At 42.3% G+C, this 24,235-nt stretch overlaps 1 protein-coding gene across 2 annotated transcripts in view; it reads left to right on the forward strand.

The window, feature by feature from the left end:
• FGFRL1 (fibroblast growth factor receptor like 1) overlaps positions 1 to 24,235 on the forward strand; it is a 481,514-nt gene that overhangs the window by 442,705 nt on the left and 14,574 nt on the right. For both annotated transcript variants that reach the window (XM_030191069.1, XM_030191070.1), the window contains exon 4: positions 14,909 to 14,989. In XM_030191069.1, the coding sequence (XP_030046929.1) occupies positions 14,909 to 14,989 (81 nt within the window). The remainder of the gene's footprint in view (positions 1 to 14,908; positions 14,990 to 24,235) is intronic.

The following is a 24,235-nucleotide window of genomic DNA, read 5'->3' on the forward strand; positions in this document are numbered from 1 at the left end:
AATTTAACATGGGCTGGCTCTGCCATTTCACTTAATAATTTAATAATCACAGAATTTTAGCACTAGTAATAGTGATGGATGCTGCTGCTGCTGCTTCATAAGGCAGCAAAGTACTCAAAACTGGAATATCATAGAAATCCGTCTAAAGGAATACAACAAACAGTTGTAAGATCATTCTGTACAGAACTATTTTATTTTATAGTATGGGCAAAATAATCCATTTTCAAAATTTACATACTGAAATATTTTTTTATTTGCAATTAATTTTCATAGCAAATTGTGCAGTTTAGAAAATGTGGCATTCACAATAAAAAGAAACTAATGGTCACTGTCTGATGTTTCAGCTCTAGTGGAGGAGTGGCCTAGTGGTTAGAGCACCGGTCTGGAAATCCAGAGGTGGCTGGTTCAAATCCCACTGCTGCTCCTTGTGATCTGGGGCAAGTCACTTAGGTACAAACTTAGATTGTGAGCCCTCCAGGGACAGAGAACTATCCAGTGTACCTGAATGTAACTCACCTTGAGCTACTACTGAAAAAGGTGAGAGCAAAATCCAAATAAATAAAACAATAATAATTAATAAAATGGTGAAAGTGAGTAAACTGTAAAGGTCACAGTCATGTGTTCAGTAGTAGAAAAATGTATAGAATGGGGCAGGGTACATTTTGTAAGCCCCCAGTCTGTAATTTTCTTGCCAGTAACTGTGCAGGTTTAGGATTTGGCTGGATAACAAGCAAAGTTGCATCTTCAAAGGATCAAAAGAATTCTGAGTAATTCGGCTCACATCAAAGGCTTGGCAGGAAGTCAAGTGGTATGAGTACGCCAGTCAGTTGGTGTGTAGATGTGTGCATGGGTGAGGGGAGGGAGTGCCCATAAGCTGACATTCTGCAACATGAGGCCAAAGACAAAGGCGGGTGTTCTCCTCTGTGCATGACAAACAGCGTGGATTAGGATATAAATGTATTTGACAGAACACTTTGTTTCTGCTTAAACTCCTTTCCAAGTGTTAACAGTAGGTAACAGTCTTTTAAGATCGGTTATTTTCAGCCTTTTATGCTTTAATGTGCCAAGAACGTAATGACAGCATGTATGTCAAGATTCCATTTTCCTGAGGGTAGCTGTTTAACTGTGCTGTTGTATTATTAAACTGGGAAGATCTATAAAACTTTGAAGTCACTATAGTATAGTGTAGTGCAGTGGCGTAGCTACGTGGGGCCCGAGGGGGCCAGGGCCCCCGCAGATTCACCCCAGGACCCCCCTCCCGGTGAACCCGCCGCCACCTACCTTTACTTTTGCTGGCGGGGGATCCCACTCCCCGCCAGCCGACGTCTTCTCAGTCCTTCCTGCTCTTCAATTTGTTTGCTGACGTCCTGCACGTAATTGTACGTGCAGGACGTCAGACTCAGAGAACAGGCTATTATTAAGAATTAAGAATAAAATTGCAGAGCATATACAAAAACATGGACTGATGAGACAAAGTCAGCACGGATTTAGTGAAGGGAAGTCTTGCCTCACCAATCTAATGCATTTTTTTGAGGGGGTAAGCAAACATGTGGACAATGGGGAGCCGGTTGATATTGTATATCTGGATTTTCAGAAGGCGTTTGACAAAGTGCCGCACGAAAGACTCCTGAAGAAATTGCAGAGTCATGGAATCGGAGGTAGGGTATTATTATGGATTAAGAACTGGTTGAAAGATAGGAAGCAGAGAGTAGGATTGCGTGGCCAGTATTCTCAGTGGAGGAGGGTAGTTAGTGGGGTCCCGCAGGGGTCTGTGCTGGGTCCGTTGCTTTTTAATGTATTTATAAATGACCTAGAGATGGGAATAACTAGTGAGGTAATTAAATTCGCCGATGACACAAAATTATTCAGGGTCGTCAAGTCGCAGGAGGAATGTGAACGATTACAGGAGGACCTTGCGAGACTGGGAGAATGGGCGTGCAAGTGGCAGATGAAGTTCAATGTTGACAAGTGCAAAGTGATGCATGTGGGTAAGAGGAACCCGAATTATAGCTACGTCTTGCAAGGTTCCGCGTTAGGAGTTACGGATCAAGAAAGGGATCTGGGTGTCGTCGTCGATGATACGCTGAAACCTTCTGCTCAGTGTGCTGCTGCGGCTAGGAAAGCGAATAGAATGTTGGGTGTTATTAGGAAGGGTATGGAGTCCAGGTGTGCGGATGTTATAATGCCGTTGTATCGCTCCATGGTGCGACCGCACCTGGAGTATTGTGTTCAGTACTGGTCTCCGTATCTCAAAAAAGATATAGTAGAATTGGAAAAGGTACAGCGAAGGGCGACGAAAATGATAGTGGGGATGGGACGACTTTCCTACGAAGAGAGGCTGAGAAGGCTAGGGCTTTTCAGCTTGGAGAAGAGACGGCTGAGGGGAGATATGATAGAAGTGTATAAAATAATGAGTGGAATGGATCGGGTGGATGTGAAGCGACTGTTCACGCTATCCAAAAATACTAGGACTAGAGGGCATGAGTTGAAGCTACAGTGTGGTAAATTTAAAACGAATCGGAGAAAATTTTTCTTCACCCAACGTGTAATTAGACTCTGGAATTCATTGCCGGAGAACGTGGTACGGGCGGTTAGCTTGACGGAGTTTAAAAAGGGGTTAGATAGATTCCTAAAGGACAAGTCCATAGACCGCTATTAAATGGACTTGGAAAAATTCCGCATTTTTAGGTATAACTTGTCTGGAATGTTTTTACGTTTGGGGAGCGTGCCAGGTGCCCTTGACCTGGATTGGCCACTGTCGGTGACAGGATGCTGGGCTAGATGGACCTTTGGTCTTTCCCAGTATGGCACTACTTATGTACTTATGTACTTATGAGTCTGACGTCCTGACGTCAGCAAACAAATTGAAGAGCAGGAAGCGACTGAGAAGAAGACGTCAGCTGGCGGGGAGTGGGATCCCCTGCCAGCAAAAGTAAAGGTAGGCTGCAGCGGCGGCGGGTTCGCGGCGGGAGGGGGGGGTGGCAATGTCAGCGGGGGGAGGGCTAAAATGTGCCCCCTCCCCCTGGGCTCTGGACCCCTCCCCCACGGAAGGCTGGCTACGCCCCTGGTGTAGTGTATATAAATTTGTAGGGCAAATAGTTTTGGAACCAGGTCGTTAATATGAAAGAAGTATCAGCGAGACCTGCTTCAAATTGCTCAAATGTGTATCTATTACAGTGGTTCTCAATCCTGTCCCTTCAGGCCAGTCAGGTTTTCAGGATACCCACAATGAATATACATGAGCATATAGTGGAGGTAATGCGTGCAAATTTACTTCTTGCATATTCATTGTGAGTATCCTGAAAACCTGGTTGGCAAAGTGTGTCACAAGAACTGGATTGAGAACCCCTTCTCTATTATGAAATGGAAGTGTAAATTGCAACACAATCCTATCTGTCTTCAGAATTAACATAGAGGAAAACGTTGCATAGATTATTTAAGTTGGGACATTCACAGTTTGCACCGTATTTTACAAAAAGCTCACTGAACGAACGCACAGCCTTTTTGTAAAATACATATAAGGCCACCAAAAATATGCGTATTTGCTATCACATACAGTGAAGCAGCCAAAAACATAAAACAAAACAAAATACACGTGTGTGCCAGATTTTGCTACCTACACATGTAAGAGGATTTTGCAAGACAGAATTTCCCAGAGGAAACTATTTTCTTTTCCGTTCAAGGTGTTTTAGAACATCAGAGAAATATAATTCCCTCTTTAGCCACTTCTCCAAATCTCAGGTCCACACAAACCAATAGGTAATAGTTATGCACGCATTGGATCATGTCTATGTGCTGATGGCAACATTTCTTGAAATAGATGTGTATTTCCATTGAAAAATATAAAATGCATATATAATTAAGTTCTTTCCTATTCACATCCAGATCACACACCCTTCAAATCTGTATATGCCATATGCATACATTCATAATTAGGACATTGCTGGTAAATAGCATATTTTACAGTATAAACATTCTGAAATTACCACATTAACATACTCACAGTGTAGATTAATTTCTTAATTTAATTATATACCCTTTCCTGACAGCAGATAAAGACTAAAATGGCCTAACTAGTCTTCCCACGAAAGTGGTTAGAGTAATAACTGCCCAAAACCTCCCCCCCCCCCCCCCCCCCCCCACACACACACACACACACTTTCCCCCGGAATGTGTCTTCTTAGAAGCAAAAAAAAAAAAAAGTTATTTCACAGCTCATTTTTGCTGAAGCAGCTATAAGAATAGCCATACTGGGTCACACCAGTGGTCGGTCCATCTAGCCCAGTATCCTGTCTCCAACAGTGGCCAATCCAGGTCTCAAGTATCTGGCAGAATCCCGAACAGTAACAACATTCCATGCTGCCAATCCCAGGAACAAGCAGTGGCTTTCCCCATGTCTGTCTCAATAGCAAACTATGAACATTTCCTCCAGGAACATGTCCAAACTTTTTTTAAACCCAAGTTAGTACATCCTCCTTCAGTGAGTTCCAGAGCTTAACCACAGTATTCTCTCCCCTTCTCAGTCTGCCCTCCGTAAAGGTTATGGTACTGAGACTTTACTAGGTACCCTGCTCTCAGAGATACATTCACAGATAGCCCATAGTCATCAGCTGCTTTTATTACAATTTGATCTGTTTGCAGCATTTGATTTGATAGATCATGATTTAATGATCTATCTTGAGATGTGGAGTCCCACAAGACTCCCAGCTCTCTCCGATTCTCTTTAATTTAGTAATAATTTGGATTATTCTTCCCAATGTGCATCACTTTGCATTTATTCACACTAAGTTTAATTTGCCTTTTGGATGCCTAGTCTTCCAATTTCCTAAGGTCTTCCTGCAGTTTTTCACGGTCTGCTTGTGTTTTAACAACTTTGAGTAGTTTTATGTCATCTGCAAATTTAATCACCTCACTTGATCATTCCCATTTCCAGATCATTTATACATATGTTAATAGCACTGGTCCCAGTATAGATCTGTGGAGAACCCCACTATTCACCCTTCTCCACTGAGAGAAATGGCCATTTAACTTTACTCTGTTTTCTATCCATTAACCAGTTCCTTAAACACAATAGGACATTGCCTGCTATCCTATGGCTTTTTAATTTTCTCAGAAGTCTCTCATAGGGTACTTTGTCAAAAGTTTTCTGAATATCTAGATACACTACATCAACCGGTTCATCTTTATCCACATGTTTTTTCCCGTCTTTGAAGAAATGAAGTAAATTGGTGAGACAAGACTTCCTTTTGCTGAATCTATGTTGATTCTTTCCCCCTGAACCATGTTTGTCTACAGTATGTGTTTAGTAATTTTATTCTTTATAACATTTTCTACTATTTTACCTGGTGAGTTTCCTGGATCACCCCTGGATCTCTTTTTAAAAAGTGGTGTTACAATGGCCACCCTTCAATCGTACTACATACGTTTTTAAAGACAGGTTACAGATCACTAACATCAGATCAGCAATTTCATGTTTGAATTCTTTCAGTATCTTGGAATGTATACCATCTGGTCTAAGTGATTTGCTGCTCTTTCACTTGTTGACTTGACTCAGTACTTCTTCCATGGTCTTTCAGTTCCATCGCATCGTCATCCTTGAAAACCATTTCCAGAACAGGTAGATCTCTTACATCCTCTTCGGTAAAGAAGACTGAAGCCAAGAATTCATTGAGTCTCTTCAATGGCCTTGTCCTCCCTGAGTGCCTTTTCCACTCCTTGATGATCTAATGGTTCCACAGATTCCCCGAAAGGCTTTCTGCTTTTGCAATACCCAGTGTGTCTTTATAAGCAAAAAAGGTGCTGGTACTCAAATGGCAGGCTGTCCTTCAGGGCTGGGATGATCACTGAAGGAACTACCTCACAATAGCCAGGCCCCCTGCAACAAGCCACAGAATCTAAGAAAAGGTAACATTGATATGTAAAGCCTGGGCTGTTTCATTAATACCCCTGAGTGCCCCCTGAAAAAAAGCCCTAGATATAACTGAAAAAGTTATTACTATGAGTTTTTGCCTGTGTGGCAAGTTTCTCTTTGTAGTTTCTTTTAGCCTTCTTTATCAGTGCTTTGCATCTAACTTGACAGTAATGTTGCTTCTTGTTTGCTTCATTCAAATCTTTTTTCCATTTTTAAAAAGTTGTTACTTTGGCTTTAATAGCATCTTTCTGTTCATTTAACCATTCTGGTTGTCATTTTCTCTTCTTTCCATCTTTATTAATTACATGGAATATATCTGGTCTGGGCTTTCAAGATTGTTTATGTTTATTAAAACTTTTTATACCTCCTTACTGATAATGCATATCTAGGCAGTGTACAATCTAAAACCGTCATTTAAATAGGAAAGCAGACTGCATTCAAACAAGAACATTCATGCCCTATAAAACTTCATTCTCATAGACATATCCATCCCTTAAGTCTGTAAATGAGAAAAAAAATCAGAATAAGCTCATCCCAAAGTTGTAGCTAGAGTAAAGAAATAGTTATATTTTTAAATGATGTCCATTCCTGATTTAAAGCCCTAACCTTTGCAGCTGATCCTCATAGCTTCTTTTAACCATTTTCCTCATTTAATCATAGTTGCCATTTTGAAACTTAAATGCTGCTACAGTAGATTTCCATAGTGACTTCACTTCAGTTAGTAAGTCAGATTTGATCATATTATGATCACTTTTTCCCAGGGGATCCAACACCATTACCTCTCATACTAAGTCCTGCATTCCACTAAGGACTAGGTCTAAAATAGCTCCTCCTCTTGTCAGTTTCTGGACCAGTTGCTCCAAGAAGCAGTCATTTATTATGTCTAGGAATTTAACCTCCCTAGCACTATCTGATGTGATATTTATCCAGTCAATATTGGGGTAATTTAAATCAGTCATTAATGTACAATATTCTACTTATGTTATATATGTTGGATTTGCTAGAAACCTTTAAATAAATTGTGGAGAAAAATTTAAAGGTTTCTAGCAAATCCAACAATACATAACAAATAAGTGGAATATTGTATGTTAATGATAGAATTCTAGTGATTTTTGGTAATTTAAATCACACATTAATATAGTGTTGCCAAATTTGCTTGCTTTCCTAATATCTGTTTACATTTTTTCATGTTTATTCTGGCCTGGTGGACAGTAGCATAGCCCTACCAGTATACTCTTTAATGTCACACATGAAATTTCTGTCCATAAGGATTCCATGTTGCTATCTGTTTCCTGCAGAATTTTGTTGTATGACTCAATTAATATAACATAACAATATTTTATAGTCTGCTATCTACCTTTCAGTTCTGTGCAGATTACAAAAGATAAATCAGGAAATTACCAGAGATTAACGTTACATTATGACAAAAAATAAATTTCCCTTTAAAATTTACAATAAAATCAAAGACAAGGTAATAAACAACCAATAATTGTTAATCTGCAGAATGTAATACAAATTTTCTAAACAGGTATGTCTTAATCATGTGCAAATAAATGCCTGTAATCTAAAGCAAAAAGCATAAAATTTGAAGATAGTTTTATCTAGTCTAACTGCTTGGAAAGCTTGGAAAGCTAAAAGATTCTCTAATAACTTGAGCCTCTTTCTACCCTTTAAAAAGAGATAACTGAATAAATTGCAAGCTCTTGTGTCTGTCACTGAAGACACAAGACAAGACACCAATATTTAGTGCTATTTAAGTAGTTAGAACAGATGCTGACTGTCATGAAACACCTAGCCACCCACCCGGAGCTATCCCATGGCCACTTAGAGGGTCTATCCCCAGCACAGTTCAAGTCCGCCTACGCCTGCTGCTTGTGCTGTACACTAGCACCCGCCTCATACCGACTGGGTCTGAACTTCCTCTGGGCGAGTCTCCACTCTCAAATTATCCCCAGTGATTTCTAGGTTACTGGGGCCATACTCCCAGTGCTCCCACAGTTCCTAGAAAGCACTCACAGACCCAACACACGTTCCACCAGGATTCTTAATCAGTCCAGACAATCAGGGGCAATAAGGGTTTATTGTCTGAAAAATTAGAACAGTGAACAGAAAAGGGTGCAGTCAGTAGAACAGTAACAGGTAACTGAACTATGTGTCAATTATAACACAAATTAAACATTTGTTTACTACCTAAATAGTACCTGGTGAGATCAGGACATATAACCACAAGTTACAAGTTGTCAAATATAAGTTTTCACAGGGCTTCAGCAAAGAGCTCTCTCTCTCTCTGCCAATCAGAGCCCCATAGCTGGCCACATCACTGCAGGTCTTTTCTCTGTAACGGTTTTAAACATAAACATGCACCACCTGCTGGGCCTCTGCAATTTTCCTTTTAATCGTGTCTCCTGTAGATTGTTTCCAATTCAATGTAAATTGGTAAAGCAAATGATCAGACCAGGGCACTTTAGACCAATTATCATTACAGATTGTGATATCAGCATAACTAGGAGAAGAATAAGCCACTAGATCCAAACAGTGACATGAAAGAGTAATTAGGAACGTAATAGTTTAAGGCTTGCAAGAATGCTAATAGATCCTTGACTCTAAGATCACTATGATTCTTTCACATATAAATTATATCCCCCAGAATCAAGTTAAAAGGATTTCCATGGGGTTATCCAGAGTATGATATTATCACGATTGGCCTACTACAATGCTCTATCTTGGATTGGCAAAGATCAGGGTTAGGTATTGCAGTTAGTCCAAAATGCTGCTGCTAGGTTGGTAACAGGTGTAGCTCAGGTAACACATATTACTCCAATTTTGAGAAAGTTACACTGGTTGCCAGTGCAGAGTCGAAAACAGTTTGAAGTTCTTTGTTGTGTGCATCAGGCTATTTATAGATCTACACCAAAGTACTTGAAAGATAGTTTTGTTGTGTATCATCCTGTTAGGAATTTGAGGTCTGAGATGACAATGTGTTTGTCATCTTATGTGGTTTCCCATACAAGATATTGTGAGACTAGATCTGCTGCTTTTTCTGTGGCTGGGGTATAGCTATGGAACGCTTTAAAAAGTCAGTGGAGGTTGTGCTCTGAAATTTTGCAGTTTAAGTGGTTATTAAAGACTTCTCTGTGTGTGGAATTATTTATGCAAAGATGGTTGTTACAGTGGCACAGTTCTGATGCAAGTCATGGATATGAGTATAGGAGAAAGTGGGATGTTTGACCACGGAAATACAAAACCTGGAGAAATAGATCTTAAAAACACTTGTTTATTGATGAAAAGAGACTCGACACACAACGGTTGTGTCAAGTATCTTTTCATCAATAAACAAGTGTTTTTAAGATCTGTTTCTCCAGGTTTTGTATTTCCCACTTTCTCCTATACCTGTGTTCTCCCGTGGGGCGTTCGAGTTCTCCGCTTGCCTGCGGATCTGTTTGAGTCATGGATATGAGACATCAACGGTAGTATATGCTTTTCTATGTATTTTATTGATTTTATTGTTGGTGCTGAATGTAGTTTACTTTGTATGTTTTTTGTAAACCGCTTTGATCGAAGTGGTTTATAAATGTGTAATATAAATAAATTATTTATTTATTTTTAAATACAAAATCTAAAAACTGATCTTTCACTGTTGACCATTTTCCTGGAGGCAAATAAAACAGCATACAAGCGAATGAGTTATTCAAAGAGAAGTCCCTCAGGTGATACACTCTAATCTCTAAATCTAATGAAGTGTGAGAATCTAAAATCTCTATCTCAAAGAAGTCCTTAAAAATAAATGCAGTACCTCTGCCCCTCCACTCCTCTTTTTCTCTCTACAAGTAACTTAAATTTTGTAACCTGGAGGACAGATCTCCTTAATTGAAGGATCTTGATCAGATGATAGCCATATTTCAGTAAGAAAACAAAAACTAGGTTGATTAGCTTCTATCCATTCCCTAATTACTGGCCTAGTATTAATGTAAATACATGGTATCAGCACATAAGAGATTGGTTGGTGAAAAGTTTATATATACTAAAACTCTTTTCAATCCAGATCAATTAGATTGAAATTTCCTATTAAAGCGACCTGGAAGTCTGCCAATCTAAACATTTATTATTAGGAATATAAGCAGCACAATCAATTAATTGGCAATAACTAGGATAGACTAGCATCAGCTTGTATAAAATCAGCCTAAGGCCTTACCCAATAATCAATATCCAAAACCAAACCACCCCTCCACCACATAAAAGTAGTAGTAAAAACCATTCTCTGTTTAAAAAGTGTATAGCCCACAACCTTGATAAAAGTTAGAACTGCATATTGTTAAATTTGTGGAGGAAACAACGAGCTCTCCAAAACCCACCACAAACCCACTGTACCAATATATAGGTGCCCCCCCCCCCTTCACCTGTGGTAGTGGTGTACAGTTGGGGGGGGGTGGGAGCTGAGCACACAAGGTAAGGGAGCTGTGTTCCTGGGAGCATTTTATGAAGTCCACTGCAGTGCCCCCTAGGGTGCCTGGTTGGTGTCCTGGCACGTCAGGGGGACCAGTGCACTACAAATGCTGGCTCCTCCCACGCCCAAATGGCTTGCATTTGGATGTTTTTTACATGGACGTCTCTGCTTTCAAAAATCGCCGAAAGTCAGAAACATCCGTGTCTAGGGACGTCCAAATTTAAGAATTTGGACGTCTCTGACGGTATTTTCGAAATGAAAGATAGATGTCCATCTTGTTTCTAAAATACGGGTTTCCCCGACCCTGGATTTCGCCGTTTTGCAAGGATGTCCAAATTGAAAATTGGACATCCCTTTCGAAAATGCCCCTCTAACTCTCCCATCTTATTTTTAAGGCTTCTAGCACAGACACTTTAAATTTTGTTTTTTCCCTTGGACTGATAGTTTGTAACCTTTACTCTGCTGCACTTCCCTTAAACACTCTTAGCTTTCTATCACTTATGTTGAAACCTGACTATTGAGATTCACTAAAAGTCCAATTTTGTAATTTTTTGTATGCCAACTATCATTTGAGGTTGCTTAAGAAATTACAGATAATAAAAATACAGCTATCTGACTGATCTATTGTGCCACGTGGCCCATAGGTAGAAAATAAGGCGTAAAGCATTTAGCATGCACTAAGCTTTAGTAAAAGCGGCCCTTCAGGGGCAGCCCAAGGCAATCTGTCACCTGAGGTGAAGGATGAGATGGCACCCCCCACCCCGAGTCCAATATCTCGCCCTTCACACTCTCTCTCTCCTAACTCCCTCCCCGTCCCCAACCATTGTCCGGCATCTCCCCCCCCCCCCCCCTTCCTTCCTCAACCCCCTTTCCCAAATCTAACTTCCTTTTTGTTTTCCAAAAGTCATCATTGGCAGCGATTCCCATACGCTACCCATGCTGCCGGCACCGGCTTCTTCTCTCTACTACAGCCCGCCTCTAAGGTATCAGGAAGTTATGTTAGAGAGGCGGGCCGCAGTACAGAGAAGAAGCCTGTGCCGGCGGCATGGGTAGCGTATGGGAATCGCTTCTGCTGACAACTTTTAGAAAACAAAAAAAGAAGGTAGACTCGGGGAAGGAGGTTGAGAATGGAAAAGGGGGGGGGGGAGCCACACTGCAGTCGGTGTGGGTGGTGGAAAGGAGCAATGCAAGCAGTTAGGCCGGCCGTCTGGTGGCAGTAGCAAGATGTCGCTCCATGAGGAGTGCCGTCTGAGGCCCCCACCTCATTTGGCCTAATGGTAGGGCCACCACTGCACCCCTTATATTGTTAAGTTGTTTGCTGTGTTTTCCTCAGGTCACTGGCACATACAGAGCAGAAGTATTTCCATTTTGCCCACAGGTTTCCATTTCTTCAATAGGTTTTTGAAACAGTGTGTTAAGTAAACATGATTTAGTGGCAGAAGCCTTGCCTGTGGGCAGCCCTAATGAACTTTTTACCTTGTCAGGTCTCTAATAAAACCTTTATGATTAAATTGCTACCTGAGTTCCAGCAGTACTTTCTGCTCGACTGAGCAAAGTCCCTGCATTTATTAAGCTATTGTTCTGGTCGATATTATTATCAGTGGTAGAAATGGACCATCTCTCAGAAAAGGTTTCTGGTAAATGTGAATGCTGCGTGTTTGTCTGGAAGGGAATTCCTCTCAATAAATCAGTATTTTGACCAAAACTCATCAGAAGTGTTTGAAACTATAAAATTGAGCAAATATTAAGATATGGAATTCAGCAGAGTCACATATGTTCAAAGTTTAATCAGGATATATGCAGGTGTAACACAGGTCTCACACTCATTCCCCAGTGTCCTGGGCACCAATTAGCTCTTGGGGTTGGACACCCTCGACCCAGGCCACAAAAGTTAGTACATAAGTAATGCCTCACTGGGAAAAGACCAAGGGTCCATCGAGCCCAGCATCCTGTCCACGACAGCAGCCAATCCAGGCCAAGGGCACCTGGCGAGCTTCCCAAACGTACAAACATTCTATACATGTTATTCCTGGAATTGTGGATTTTTCCCAAGTCCATTTAGTAGCGGTTTATGGACTTGTCCTTTAGGAAACCGTCTAACCCCTTTTTAAACTCTGCTAAGCTAACCAACTTCACCACGTTCTCCGGCAACGAATTCCAGAGTTTAATTACGCGTTGGGTGAAGAAATATTTTCTCCGATATGTTTTAAATTTACTACACTGTAGTTTCATCGCATGCCCCCTAGTCCTAGTATTTTTGGAAAGCGTGAACAGACGCTTCACATCCACCTGTTCCACTCCACTCATTATTTTATATCTCTATCATGTCTCCCCTCAGCCGTCTCTTCTCCAAGCTGAAAAGCCCTAGCCTCCTTAGTCTTTCTTCATAGGGAAGTCGTCTCATCCCCGCTATCATTTTAGTCGCCCTTCGCTGCACCTTTTCCAGTTCCACTATATCTTTCTTGAGATAATTACTTTGCAGCAATGTTCCTTTACACATACTGAGCTCAGTGCAGGCAAGGGCCAAATCCAACAATACTCCAGTCCACAGAGTTATGCAAACAAACCACACTTTACTGAAGATTCTGCAACAGGCAGTTCAAACCCTTTATCTCGAACAGTTACCTTTGTAGTCCTACTACTACTACTACTACTTAGCATTTCTATAGCGCTGCCAGGGTTACGCAGATTGATATCAGAAGCAAAATATAAATCCAGAGCCAAACTTAGAGATATGGTGTATTTTCTTAAATGCAATTTATTATCCTACAGTTTGTACATATTTACAGCCCCTCCTGTCCATTTCCCATCCCTTTGGGCTGTATAATCCAAGGCTGCGCTTGTAGCATTGGTTGTCATAAACAAACTCCTGCAGGATCAGACCTCCCTGTCTGTCCGCACTTCCCTGAGCTACACCCTCTGGCCTTGAACAGGTTCTTCCCTGTTACTGCTCCTGGGCTGGGTTCCTCTTTACCCACCCAGAGCACTGTACTCTTCGAATTACTGCCTTTGGCTGACAATAACTCTCCCTTCAGATCAGTCTTGGGTTATTTTGGCCTTTCCAGGACACCCCTTCTCCTTACAGGACCTGGCGGGGGTAGTGGCAGCCAAAGACCACCTCCTGCAAACCCCAACACCTACTTTTATTGACTTCTAACTCCTCCCCTACTGTCATTCAACAACCAAAAACATTTCTCTATGCAACTTACCCAGGAAGCCACCCCCTTGGGCGGGATCCTTTACCACTCACAACCTCAGAACCCTCCCCTCAGCAACTCTGGAGAGTTCTCTCATTATAATGAGGGATTGCACAGGTAAATAAAAAAATGTTGCGTGAGTAGATTGAATAGTTGGGTGGCTGGATGAGGAGGAGGTGTGTTTCAGAGGCACAATTGAAAATTGAAATGTACATGTATGGTGGTTTGTTCTGAGAAAATTTCAAGGAGATAGTATTCACTTACTTTTACCCTTTGATACTTAGCACACAGACACATTCCTCCTCATTGTATAAATTTGGGTGCACAATTTTGTGACTAGCACACAAATACACCTAGCACCTAAGATCTATAGCGTGTAACTGCAAAGGGGGCGTTACCATGGGAGGGTCAGGGATGTGTCAGGTACTTAAACACTAACTCTGTATTCTATAAAAGTCACCAAAAATTGGGCCAGTTTGCATTTGTTCAATTTCATTGAATAACAAGCTAATTAGCGCCAATAATTGGCTTTTTAACAAGCAATTATTGACACTAATTAGATTTAGTTGGCATTTACGTGTGTAAATTTAGGCATAGAATCTGCACCTAAAATTTACATGCGATCTGAAAAAGTAGACGTGGAAATGGGAGCGTCATGGATATAATGGGGGCATTCCTAAAATTAATGCGCATTGTTATAGAATAACGGGGATAAGCACCTAATGTAGGCATGTACATTTGCGTCACATTTCAGTTGGTGCAAATGGCTGCGCCTAAAGTTAGGTGCAATTCCCATGTGTAAGTGCTATTCTATAAATTGCACCTAACCTTAAGCCAGTTTATAGAATAGTGCCTTTTTTGTGCCATATATAGAATCTAGCCTTAAGTTTCTAGATTAATGACAGTTACCCACACAACTGACAGTATTCAGGAGCAAGCATTTACGCAAGCCGGTGACACGACATAAATGCTTTTGCGTAAAGTTTAGCATTCAAGTACTAACTTCTACTAGTGTTCTTTAATTCCTTCAGTGCCCAACTTTGCCTTTATAGAAAACTTGCTTGGTGCTCAGTTTTATTGCGCCTTTATAGAAAACTTGCTTGGTGCTCAGTTTTATTGCGCCTAACTTTTGGCGCCCTTTCTTTAATCTACCAGTCTGTGCTGGTATTTTGTGTTTTATCAGGTTGGGGTGTGAAGACTGAAAAGTATGTAGACATTCATTGCCAGTTAGACATCTTACTGAATATTTGCCCAATGTGCTCCAGAAATTTGATACAGCATGTCTCTCCTGCTCTCCCACCGCATAAGCACGCAGAAATGTAGTAAACAGAATATTCTCCTTCACTGTCTCTGCAGATGACTCCAGCTTGGGAAAGGACAGACATATTCCAGAAACCAACAATGGAGAATTTGAGGATCTATCAGGAAAGCAGTGGGGTAAGAATTATTATTTTACTTTTTTCTTCCAAGTTCAGCATTATCTGCCACTTCCAGGGTCCAGTTAACCCTAATTGAGATTTCACTCTATTCTGGAGGGGGTGAGGCTGCTATTCAGAGACATCACCACAACGCCTAAAAAAGTTACCTTGTTCTTAGAGATGTCTGGTGTTCAGGCATTGGAGTTACAAAATTAAAGGTAGCTAAAAGTAAGCCAATGGTATACTTCATTAAAAAAAAAAAAAGCATCTGACAGGATGGAATTAGTGGGGTGCAACCAGGGTATCTTTCACTTTTGCCTTTGTACTGGAACTGCTCTCTTCTTTATCAAATTATTGAGAAAGACTTTGGGCCTGGTCAGTCAAAGATTTTTCACATACATTCCGTATGGAAGAAAAGTTTGATAAACCAGGCTTCTTGCGCCTAATGGCACAGATTTATTTATGTATACATTTATTTATTTATTGAGTTTTATTGACCACCTTCATGAAAAGATTCACCAGGGTGGTGTACAGCAGGAACAGCTTAACATAAAGCTTACAGTTTTGTTAAACAGTGTAACAATAGTGAAATAATCAAAGATAAGTGTAAATATAATCAATGAGGTAAACTTAGAGATGGAAATTGAGTCCTAGAAATAGGAGTAATATGATGTGATATCAGAAATATACACAGTTAAATAGCACAGTAGAGTGCTCATATATAGAAAAATGATTAATGTATCATTTGTACTCTGTTGACACTTTAGTCAGCATGGAAAGAGCATTCATATAACAGATTTGATACTTATGATGTTAGCATAATACAAATGTAATACTTCAATAGGCACACATTAAAACAATCACAAGTATGATAAACACAATGTCAGCATAATACAAATGACACATCAGAATAGGCACACATTAGAACATTCAAATAGCATAGCATAGATACTAGGACTAGGGGGGCAGGCGATAAAGCTACAAAGTAGCAGTGGCGTACCAAGGGGGGGCGGTGGGGGCGGTCCGCCCCGGGTGCACGCCGCTGGGGGGGGTGCCGCGCGCCTGTCGGCTCTTCGTTTTCATGCTCCCTCTGCCCCGGAACAGGTTACTTCCTGTTCCGAGGCAGAAGGAGCATGAAAACGAAGAGCCGGCAGGCGCGCGGCACCCCCCCCCCCCCCAGCGGCGTGCACCCGGGGAGGGGGTTCTTTCACCGGGGGATCGGGGGTTCTTTCGCCGGGGGGGGGGGGGGGGGCGCATCGGCGATCCGCCCCAGGTGTCAGCCCCCCCTAGGAACACCACTGCAAAGTAGTAAATTTAAAACAAGTCGGAGAAAATATTTCTTCACTCAACGTATAATTAAACTCTGGAATTCGTTGCCAGAGAATGTGGTAAAGGTGGTTAGCTTATCAGGGTTTTAAAAATGGTTGGCCAGCTTCCTAAAGGAAAAGTCCATAGACCATTATTAAAATGACTTGGGGAAAATCCACTGCTTATTTCTGGGATAAGCAACATAAAATGTATTGAACGTTTTTGGGATCTTGCCAGTTATTTGTGACCTGGATTGGCCACTGTTGGAAACAGGATGGTGGGCTTGATGGACCTTTGGTTTGTCCCAGTGGTAATACTTATGTACTTCTGGTAAAAAGGTAGACATTCAATTTATCGCAGGTGCAGGGCTTATTACCGCTCCCGTGGGGTGAGAAAGTAGCTGCTGTTTGCACCCACATTAAAAATCTGGAACTTTTTAGCGTTCCCACAGTTTTACCATGGTTTACAGCATTTACCCACTCCCGTATCATTCTGTACTCTGGAGCTGCCATGTCAGGGAACAGGAAGAATCGCTGGGCTGAGTGTACCATGAGGAGGCTTGGCAGGTCTGCTTGTGGTTGAGGAGGCGTAGCCTCCCCAAGCCTCTTATACCAGACACATATGCCTTTGCCCTTAACTATACCCCTGTGAATGTCTGCATGCAGATCACATAAAAGTAGATGCATACTTTCCATGTTCATACTTTTTAAATGCATATGTGGTCACTCAATTTTATAAAAGCCTTTTTATTCATGTACAACAGGCTTTACAAGCAGAAAGGGCTTTGTAAATGTATCCCCTATAAGTGCAACATAAAAACTCTGTTAAGTAGATCCAAAGGGATATACAAGCTTATCTGAAAGGAGAAAAGCAATAGCCTGTTCTGGAAAAAGATCAGGGGAATACCAAGCAAAAGCTCCACACCAAACTCAGTGGAATGGCCAGGCAGCCACACGTGCTGCCTCAGCTGTTGCAGTAAGTATATTCAGTGCTGGGCTTGCTCTGTTTCATTAGGTTACACATGAAAGCATTCACACAGAGCAAAGCATTGCTCCCAAAGAGTTTGAAATAACAGGAGTCAAGCAAGGCCCAAAATGTCAGCCCAGGGAGCCCTTCACCAAAATGGCCTCCCTACTGTGAAGGAAAAACACATTCCTTTCACCACACCTCAGGGAGCTGATTATTTCAGTTGTGATACACAGGGAAATCTGTGTGTACATGTGACCTGTAGACTGGAAGGTAGGCAAGCCTAAAACTAGTGAATACTGCTGGGTGGAAAAGCATTAACAAATTTGAGAAAGCCTGCTTCTTGTCAGTGTAAACACTGAAGGGAAGCCATTCTTTGTTTATGACTGCAGTACATTAGTGTAGGATTTAAGAGGCAAGGACAGTTTCAGACAGTAAAAATACTGTGCAGTGAAGCTAAAGTTTACAGTAACATTGCAGTCATAGAGGAGAGAAAGGTCATTGGGAATCATGACCCCTAAATATTTAAACTGACCCTCAGCCAAGCTCAAAGGAAAGTTTCCAGGCCAGAGCATATGGAGCTCCAGGGTAGAGGGAAGTGCTTAAGATTTAGTCAAATTGAGTCTAAAACCTGAGATCTCACTATAATGAGAAACCAAGCGCAACAGTGCTGGCAAAGAAGTGTGGGGCTCCGTCAAAGTCAAAAGCAAGTCATCCGCAAAGGCAGACACCTTAAGAACCTGGACAATCGGTTTGTCAACCACTACCCCCTTGTCCTCTTCTGAACTCCTAATCAAACACAAAAGGTGCTCTAGAGAAAGAAGAATGAGCAGGGGAGAGAGGGGGCACCCCTGCCGAGTTCCACAGCCAATTGGAAAGGAGGCCGTCTGGACCCCATTATCCAGCAGAGCAACACAAGGATCAATATAGAGAGCAGATATGGCCTTATAATAGCATCCTTCAATCCACACATGGCTTAGAGTAGCAAGATGAAAAGGCCACTGCATGCTGTCAAAGGCACGTTCAGCATCCAGGCTAGTGACCTGCCACTGTAAAAAAAAAAAAAAAGCTGTAAGCAACTTCCGAACATTGAGGACGGATTGACGCCCACTAGCAAAATCAACCTGATCATCCTGTATGACCCCGGGCAAGCCCAGCACCAAACGGTCTGCTAGAATTCTCAGTAGCATCTTAAGATCAATGTTAATAAGAGAGATAGGATGATATGCCGCAGGCTGAACTCTGAGCTTGCCTGGTTTAGATAAAAGGCTAATAAAAGCAGTATTTTCATATGAAGAAAGCCTCGGAGCATCAACAATGTCATCAAAATATACCACCAGCAGGCTTATTTTCGAAAGTGATCGCCGGCCATCTTCCGATATAAATCGGGAGATGGCCGGCGATCTCTCAAAAGCGGCCAAATTGGTATAATCGAAATCCCCTTTTTTGACACCATCGCCGCTTTCCCGTCGTTGAGCCGGTGAAAGTTCAAGGGGGCGTGTCGGCGGCATAGCGAAGGCGGGACATGGGTGGGCATGGGCGTGGCTACCAGATGGCCGGCTTTCGCGGATAATGGGGAAAAAAAAGCGGCATTCATCAGTATTTCGCCGGGTTTACTTGGACGTTTTATTTTCACGACCAAGCCTCAAAAAGGTGCCCCAAATGACCAGATGACCACCGGAAGGAATCGGGGATGACCTCCCCGTACTCTCCCAGTGGTCACCAACCCCCTCCCACACTAAAAAACACAATTATAAACATATTTTGCCAGCCTCAAATGCCGTACCCACCTCCATGACAGCAGAATGTGTTCTATCCTCTGACAGCCTTTCCCTGGTTGTGATGTGGCTCTCGGGTGAGTGTGACACCTTTTCTGTTAGGTGCACTGCAGAGTCACATCAGCAATGCATTGTGGTGGGTGTAGGGTAGCAGGCTCTACTCCCATGGTGCTTTTCCCCCTGCTAACTGGGTCAGAATGTGTCCAATTTTGTTTCCGGTAGTCCATGAGGTAGTGGCCATTTTTGTAAGCCAGTTTTAGATCCCTTTCATGTGTTACCCATGTTAGAGAACTTAGTTATTACCTTGAATGTTGCTGAAAGAGGGCATTGTACACCATTCTGCCAGCTCTGACCTACTGCTAATCTTAGTACCAGGGGGCTCTTTGCCAGTGGGGCACAACCTCTGATCTGCAGTTAACTGTGAGTAAACGTGCTTATTCAAATAAAGGACTTTTTCAAAGAGATTAGTCTTCAGGTGTCAACTGGTGTGCCAAGGTTATACAGCAGCAACAAGTCCTAGAGACCTACGTGTATGCAGGTCCCTGGAGCACTTTTAGTGGGTACCGCAGTGCATTTCAGGCAGGCGGACCCAGGCCCATCCTCCCCCCTACCTGTAACACTTGTGCTAGTAAATGGCAGCCCTCCAAAACCCACTGTACCCACATGTAGTTGCCCCCTTCACCCCTAAGAGCTACGTTAGTGTTGTACATTTGTGGGGGTTGGGGGGGCTCAGCACCCAAAGTAAGGGAGCTATGCATGTGGGAGCCTTTTCTGAAGTCCACCGCACTGACCCCTAGGATGCCCAGTTGGTGTCCTGGCATGTTAGGGGGACCAGTGCACTACAAATGCTGGCTCCTCCCACGACCAAATGCCTTGGATTTCGCCGGGTTCTGGATGGCCGGCATTTTTTTCCATTATCGCTGAAAAACAAAACTGGCGATCTCAAACCCGGCGAACTCTGGCATTTGGCCAGCCTAAACCGTATTATCGGAAAAAAAGATGTCTGGCCATTTTTTTCCATAATACTGTTCTGGCCAGCTGTTGCGCCGCCGCCAAAATAGATCGCCGGCAATCTATTTCACCTGTGATGTTCAATTATGCCCCTTCAGGTGACCTATGACCTTCATTTGGAGGTTTATAATTTTCCCTGTTTAAGCCATCTGGCCTAGGCGCAAAATGCAATTTAAGTGCCTGAATAGCTATCTGGACCTCTTTAGCAGAGATGAACTTATTAAGATCCTGTAAAACCTCTGCGGCAAGACAAGGCATTCCCAAGGACTGAAGAAAATCTTTAATCCATGACGAGGCTGCAGTAGGATTCCCATCAGCTCCATAAAGGTGGGGAAAATGGGAGAGGAACACCCCTGCAATCTCCTCCACCCTTGAGGTCACCCCACCCGCTGGCGTCCTAAGAGAAGAAATATGGTGGGCTCCACTCCACGATTTAATAACTTGAGCCATCCGTTTACAAGCTTTATTACCATATTTAAAGTATTTGTACTTCTGGTACAAAACCATGCGCGAGGTACACTTATTCAGGAGAGCATTGAGAGCCACTCTAGTGGCATCACTATATCATAGGTCATGCGGTAGGGCATACAATATAGGTGCGTTTGGCAGCTTTTTACATTCCAGATTATGGATACTTCACGCTATCCACTTGTTACGAGCAGTAACTTAGGCGATAGTGGCACCACACATCACCACCTTCACTGTGGGCCAAAAAAGCTCAGGGTCATCAGCATGACGCTGATTATGAGACAAGAAATCATCCCACTGCTTGTGTAAAAAGGTAGTGAACTTCGTACAGGAAAACAAATAAGACGGAACACGCCAGCCCAAGCGTTGTTGAAAATAAGGGTCTCCATCAAGGTCAATCCAGACCATCACATGGCCGGAAATCTCCTCAGGACCTATGGAAGCAGAAGAAATATGTGGAAATAAAGCCTTACTAACAAAGATGTAGTCCAGACATGAAAGCATACGATGTGCACAAGACTTGTGGGTGTAATCCCGCTCCTCAGGATATAAGAGCTGCCAGGGATCCAGCAGGTTAAAAGCAGTACAAAATGTATTCAACATCCCTATCCCTCCAGAGGGTCCCGACACAGCTCCCGCAGAGCAATCCAAAGAGGAATCCAGCACCAAATTCATGGCTCCCACCACAATCAAGGTGGACTCTACATAATGGATGTACGCCTGGAGTAAATGATGATAGAAGGAGTCGTCATAGGGAACCAGGCCATAGATCCCTATCAGAATCACCTCCCTGCCCTGTAAAGTGATATGGACCCAAAAAAAGTGGCCCCTATCATGATGTAATTCGGATCCCAGCTTCAATCTCCTGTGCCTTAGCTAATCTTTCCCACTGAGGGACTGATGCAGAAACCTTGCTTTATAGCCATGCGTTTTTCACTAACCTGGACAAGCACACAGGTTAGTACTAGCAGCAGCTAAATCTTGCGCGTAAATCAGCACCCAGAATTGTATGCATAAAATTTTTGCAATACCAATATTTGTGTGCAAAATTGGATATGCACATGCAAATCCAGCTGTTATCCAGTTGTTGAAGAGGGGAAGAACGGCACAGAAAATAAGTACAATCCCACAATTGGCGATGGGGGTCCGAAATTTGTTGTGCATTCATGCATCTCTCCATAGTCCAACACTTGGACTATGCACTTGGACTTTGCATTTTGTTCTAACCCACCAGCTTCTCAGTTCTCTCTTTGTTTCTTTCTTTTTTTTTTTTAATTACCCATGCTCTTCATGGAACCAAGTTACGGGTCTTAAATGCTCTCTGTAAAGAAGGGAATCAGGAATGAAATTCTCACCAACACTAGCCACAGAGGAATGAGCTAACCTTTTACGCCTCCTCAGAGCTTGTGTTAAAGCCCTAGCGTTAAGCCTTTTGGTCTTCTGCACACTTCTCTTCATCTGTGCTGAATAGCTAATATCTTCATTAGCATGAATTTAAATGTGCTGTGCGCTGGTGTCTGCACAAGGCTTTTCACACGTTTAGCTCGTGCAAATTTATTTTTGCATTCTGCACCTACAAAAATCGTGCACTAATGCTAACTGGTGTGCAAAGCCTGAAATGCTTTACTGCATTGACCCCTTGAGTTCTTCCAAAGATGGATGAAAATCTAGTTCTCCATCAGTTGGACCTGATGCTCTTAGTTCTGGGTTGGAATCTACAACCTTAGGGGGTCTTTTACTAAGCTATGGTAGCGTTTTTAGCTTTCGGTAGAAATCAGCCGGCGATAAACGCCAAGACGCCCATTATATTCCTATGGAAGTTTCGGCCTGTACTGCCAGCTGATTTCTACCGCAAGCTAAAAACGCTGCCGCAGCTTAGTAAAAAAACCCTCTTAGTCTAGACAGAAGACATGTCAAATTTATAAGGGGTTCGTGTATATGGCCCTTCTCAGAGACAGCAATACTATTCAAATTATCTTTTCCTTTTGTTACCCAGTCTGGTGGCCCTTGTTTTACAGCCGCAGCCTACTTAGTTTTATTTAGTTGAAAATTAAGAAATAAAAAGGAAGATTTGGGTTTTTTTTTCTCTCTCCTCCCTTTCTTTGAATTTGGTAGTTCCTTTCCTACTGGTTTTAATTGATTATTGTACATCACTCTAATGTAATTGTGAAGGGCGGTATATCAAATTTTAATAAGCTAAACTAAACAATACGCAGATGCCCCACTCTACATGCTAAACCTAGTAGACCTGCCACCCAGAAACGCCAAAAAATCGGCCCGCAAATTCTTAAACCTGAACCTTCCCAGTTGCAAAGGAGTGAAGTACAAACAAGCATATGCCACGACCTTTGCATACAAAAGTACACAGTGCTGGAATGCACTACCCAAAACCCTGAAAACCACGAACAATCTAACCAGCTTCCGCAAAGCTTTGAAAACGCATCTCTTTAACAAAGCTTACAAAAGTCTCCATCAATGATACAACTGTTCCCCCAATTCACCCAAACACACCTAAACACCTATCACATAATCTACCCAAGCTTCCACCCAACTACCACCTCTCTTACCTCTGCTTTTGATCAATTGTATTTAAATTAGGCACTGTCTTTATCATAACCTACTCTGTAAGCCACATTGAGCCTGCAAAAAGGTGGGATAATGTGGGGTACAAATGCAATAAATAAATAAATACTTCTCCATATCTATGTTTTCTTCTGATCTGAGACTGTGTGCTCTCTAAGTAGAACCAGGCATTAAAAGGCCTTGGAATATAATTGCAAAGCAGGGCCGGCATTAGGCGGTGGCAACCAGGTCGATTGCCCTGAGCCCCCCATACCACAGGAGGCACAGGCTAAAGGCCAGCTTTTGGGCCCCTTCCCCAGTTTCTGCCCTAGGCCCCTGAATGTTTAACACCAGCCCTGTTGCAAAGCAGTCAGTATACATGAGAAAACTGGGTAGGAGAAGAAAATGAAAATTTAGGGGTCGATACTCAAAGGGAGCCTTAAGTTGCTTGTCCAGGTCTAACTGCAGATATTCAGCGGCACTTAACCGGTTAGTTTCACTGAATATCCGCGGTTAGCACCTAGCTGAAAAAGGCTGATTTGTGGGTGGTGTGGGGGCAGAGTTACCACTTATGTGGTTAAGTGGCAATATTCAGTGCTTGACCACATAAATAGGACTGCATAAAACACAGTCCTATCTCTATGTGTGTCCCCTTATACAGTTAACCACATAAGCAGTAGCTGGCCGCATATGCCTGGATATTCAAGGCCTGTGCCATCAGCTGAATGTTTGCCCTTTGCTATAGATTATTGACTTTTTGTCTGAAAGTTTAGGCTGTTTTTAGCAGTAGCGCACATTCACAAATATAGTTGAGGTTTTGAGAAAACCCAAAACAATCAGAGAAATGACTCACTGGACTGGCACAACATATTCTTACATATAGATCACCATTTTAAATCTGATTTTGGAAAGTGGCGTCTGAAAGTCATCAGCATGTGATACCCATTCATTACCATATTTCAGATTCTATTGTACTGGAGTCTGATCTACCACCTGTTTTCCAAAAAAGGATTCACTGTGGTTTACTTATAAAGAGAACTCTACAATAGAAAGAGATAGCATCACAGAGAAAACGTCACAATAAACAAACAGTAACTGGCATATTCCAATTATTGATAAAAAAGATAAGTCTTTAAACCATCCCTAAAAGAAAAATAAGAGGGTATATGTCT

Source organism: Microcaecilia unicolor, chromosome 2 (assembly GCF_901765095.1).
Source record: "Microcaecilia unicolor chromosome 2, aMicUni1.1, whole genome shotgun sequence".
Classification (NCBI taxonomy): Eukaryota; Metazoa; Chordata; class Amphibia; order Gymnophiona; family Siphonopidae; genus Microcaecilia; species Microcaecilia unicolor.